The sequence below is a fragment of the Calcarisporiella thermophila genome, assembly GCF_041956535.1.
Source record: "Calcarisporiella thermophila strain CBS 279.70 unplaced genomic scaffold VTP21scaffold_50, whole genome shotgun sequence".
Taxonomy (NCBI): Eukaryota; Fungi; Calcarisporiellomycota; class Calcarisporiellomycetes; order Calcarisporiellales; family Calcarisporiellaceae; genus Calcarisporiella; species Calcarisporiella thermophila.
The window spans coordinates 39,647-43,573 of NW_027192240.1; the positions used below are offsets into that span (position 1 = coordinate 39,647).

The 3,927-nt window shown below is 36.0% G+C and overlaps 1 protein-coding gene across 1 annotated transcript; it reads right to left on the minus strand.

The window, feature by feature from the left end:
• Window positions 1-762: 762 nt before the first annotated feature.
• On the minus strand, window positions 763-1,371 carry VTP21DRAFT_9659 (uncharacterized protein; the record flags this gene model as incomplete). The annotated part of the gene is made up of 1 exon (XM_069400639.1): window positions 763-1,371. The coding sequence occupies one exon, from the start codon at window positions 1,369-1,371 to the stop codon at window positions 763-765; it is 609 nt and encodes a 202-aa protein (XP_069245513.1).
• Window positions 1,372-3,927: the final 2,556 nt, after the last annotated feature.

Here is a 3,927-nt window from a genome sequence, read left to right on the forward strand (position 1 = left end):
TGGAATAAGAAATCATAAAGAAATCATAAAGGTCTGGTTCGCGATTCTATATGTTTTCACAGCCCTACGATTTCTATAGGTTTTTTAACCATTTCCTTTATTGGAATTTTTTGTAGGGCACCTTTGAATTCAAAAAGTGTGTCCCCAATGAATGGTTTAAAAAGTTTTACCATGGTAAATACTACGCACTATTTAATAATTATCAAATTTATTTCCCATCAAAATATTCTTTGATCATGACCGTTTCAAATCCTTGTTATTAATACTAATTGTAACCTCTATATTTTTTGTGCGCCGATCATCTTTATTTATTCGTAATTTTTATGGCACACATTACTTAAAATTGATAGTATAAAGATAAATTAGGAGTATCCATAACTAACCCTTTCTTTTATAAGTATGAGTATTATATGTACTGCAGCTGATGTTTCGTCAATTGCTTCTCTAAGTCAATGGGTTTTTTTATATTTTCCCACGTTCTCGGGTCTAATTCATGGGCATCGGGCCATATTAGTTTTAAATTATTATTTTCAACGTCATCATTACATTTTTTAATCCCCTGCATTGATGTAAACATATCGACACACTAATAATTACACTATCTCTATAAGAAGAAAAAAAATGCGCCTATTTTAAACATGTTTATAAAATTGTACTGAATTCAAGTATAAATTGATATTGAAAATGATTTATTATAATAAGTTGTAATTAAAAAATGACATTCTAATACAACTCAAAATCGATTACAACCAAGATTAGAAATTATTTAAGCTTTCCTTCTTTTTCCCAGCGACGAAGCGTTTGCTCCGCGACTTCAAAGTGCATACTGTCCTCAGAGCTACCGCTAAAGCCGCCTCCCCAATAGAAACCTTCTTTGTTGAAATAGGGGTAAAGCTCGAGCATGCCTTGCTGGGTTTTTCCGTCGCCACGTGGATCAAGTTTACCTTTAATATTGAAATCAATGGCTGTTCCCCAAGAGTGATTAGAGTGTTTGGTTTTAGATCCGCGAATAAGGCGACAGCAGAGCATTCCTGAAGAACCTAGAGCCTTAAAGAGATTGGGCTTTTCCCTTTGAACCTTAGTGAGAGCACGCACCGCTCCTTCAACAGCTGGCTTCAGACCGTGGAGAGAAATATGGCCCACTTTTCCAGTAGTAAGAAGCTTCTTCACTTTTGGGTTTGTTACGGCAGAGCATTCTTTTTTCAGTGGACAGGGGGTGCCAAGAATAGAGGTTATCACGTTAGAGGGGCAGTAAGTCAACCCATTTTGCACTTTGAGATTGCCAGGCAAAGGCACTAGCCTGCCATAATCTTGGGCATAAGCACTTGCACATCCGAGAACAAGGAGTCCTGTGATTGAAAGGAAGCGCATTCTATCTAATTAGAGCTTTTTAAATACTAAAGAGTTAAGAAAGTATAATGATTATGTTTGAGAGCAGGTCTCTATTTATATTAGGCGAAGAAAGGCTGAGTTTTGGGATTTGGAATTATGATATCTTAATTGAATTACATCGATCCCCGGTTCAATCTATGACAAACCAATTAAAAGGATTTCCGTCATACCTAATATCGTAAAACATTTCACGCCTAAGGTATTAGTGAAGTTGTACTGTTGAATTCGAATTTATTGGCTAAATTCAAATCGGTAATACCAAAAATTCATCCTCAGATGGCACGAAGGGATTACGAGAACTTAAAGATGTCCATATGCTAATGCTCTTAATCTTGCTTCCTACAATCAATAAAATGACTCATCATGCAAACCACATTATTTATAAAAATTATATTGTAAAATAAATTAAAGTTAAAGTGAATAAGTTGTTGAGGGGGCTTTGCCGCCCTCTTCTGAAAATTTCTTTTCCTATTACTGTGATTCACTAATTTCATTCACATTGTATATTGCATTAAGTTTCTCTCTGTCCACAGCTAATGTTTGTATTAGTATTAACATTTTAAAAATTACCATCGTGTAATTAGAATGACCTGTTTCAATAATTTATGGTCATATAATATTGGGAATAGAATCTTTGCTACTTGAAGACATTGTGTATTTATTTACGTTACGTTCTATTCTGCTAAAAGGTAGTTCATTTCGAAAGATGAATTATAATATTGAATCATTGAAAAAATTATGGTAATTTTGTTAATTCAGCCACGGCTAAGCAGAAGATAGCCACCGTCAGAGTGGCGCAAAAATGGGTTTCACAAAAGGGAAAGAAGCATTTTTCACGCCTCTCATTAATATCATCAATTATATCTCCATACATTTCGTCGGTCGTATCGATTACTTGCATATTTCGTGATTTCTTTTAACTAAGTGAGCATTTTTAATGGCTATGAATGGTTTTGTATATTTCAACCACTTTGTAATAGCTAGCTGAACAAGTAAAATAATTAGTTTAGTCGGGATCCAGGTTTAGCTTACCGAGCTTTTCTCACGGTCTCCTTTCGGCTCTAGGCTCAGCTGTTCATAATTTTCGAAATAAACCTAGGAAATTCCATAATGGGGGTCCTCCGGAAATGTTACTGAGATGAGACACTTTCACATCAGCATATTATTTACCAATGAGCTCCAAGGTGTGGTCCGCATTATAGAATTGCCGAAGAGAAATCCATGCTACTTCTCCATGTGCTTTTTTGTGAATCCAGTATGGTCAGCCACTGGAGCTTCTGCGTTGTGGAATAATAATGATATATTTATATAAATATAATAAATTGGTTTTTTATTGATCCAAGCGTTACCAAATCTGAAGTAGAGTTTATTATCCGATAATTGGGATGCTTTAGAATAAAATTTGTTAAGGTAACACCTTTTGCTAAGGTACTCGAGCAAGAAAGAGTATGGCTACAGTTAAGGATATTGAAGCTTGTGAATTGCGAATTGGCATTGAATTGAGAGGCTTTCGTGATAATAATAGCTTCAATCAGGTCATTGAGTGCTAGTCACAATATCAGGCGGCCATGAGAGATGAGCTAGTATAGGCTTGGAACGCAAATCGATATATATGCACGAAAATTAACAGAGACTCGTTTTTGATTAGTACTACGTAAGTACCAAGAAGCTGGATAACTACAACTAGCATTATCAAATCATCAAAAATTGATAATTTTATTAATATCTCAATATTTCAACTCTATGCATGGGGATTGTTAGATTATGTCGAATTATAACAACAGCCCCTATGCTATTTTCAGACAGGCTACCCTGACTTTACGAATCATGTTCGGTTCACCAGGGTGGTGAATTTGAAAAAAAATACATTACACTATTTTGATTATTCGGACTTTCTTTTTGAAAAAAGTATTATTAGCGACTAACCAATACTTTATATATCCCCCCTTGCCTGTAATCCTGGTACGTATCCTTCCCGGCTTGCTTGCATAGAGTGTGTTGATATATTCCAGCTCACCCGCTTTCTTCTCACTTGTTCACATAGTTCATTCTTATGTTTTGGCACTCTAGGATAAGAACTGTGTTTTCGCTCCAGCTCACTTCAGTTGTGCTCTATGATGTTCAAATCTGGAGATTGTAAGACGCCACTCTAAACCGTTTGATGTTCTTCAATCTTCGTTTGTGATGTTGGCAGTATGTTTGGGATCATTGTCATGTTGAATTAAAACTTGCGATATCGATTCCATATACTTCAAACACCACTGGCGGGCTTGGGAAAGGATGATACAATAGAGTGCAGTGTCAGTCTCTCCATCAATACGACACAGATTTCTGACTCCATGATCAATAATACAGCTCCACACCTTCAATACATTTCCTGTCTGTTTCGATGTGGGTTGAATATGTCTGCTGCGAAGCGGTTCTCCCTCGCGATTGTAGCAGTATTGCATTCCTGTCGCATTGGTAACGTTGATCTCGTCGGAAAACACCCTACAAAAAATTCCAATAGAGAAAATGATTAGAAAACTTATAGAT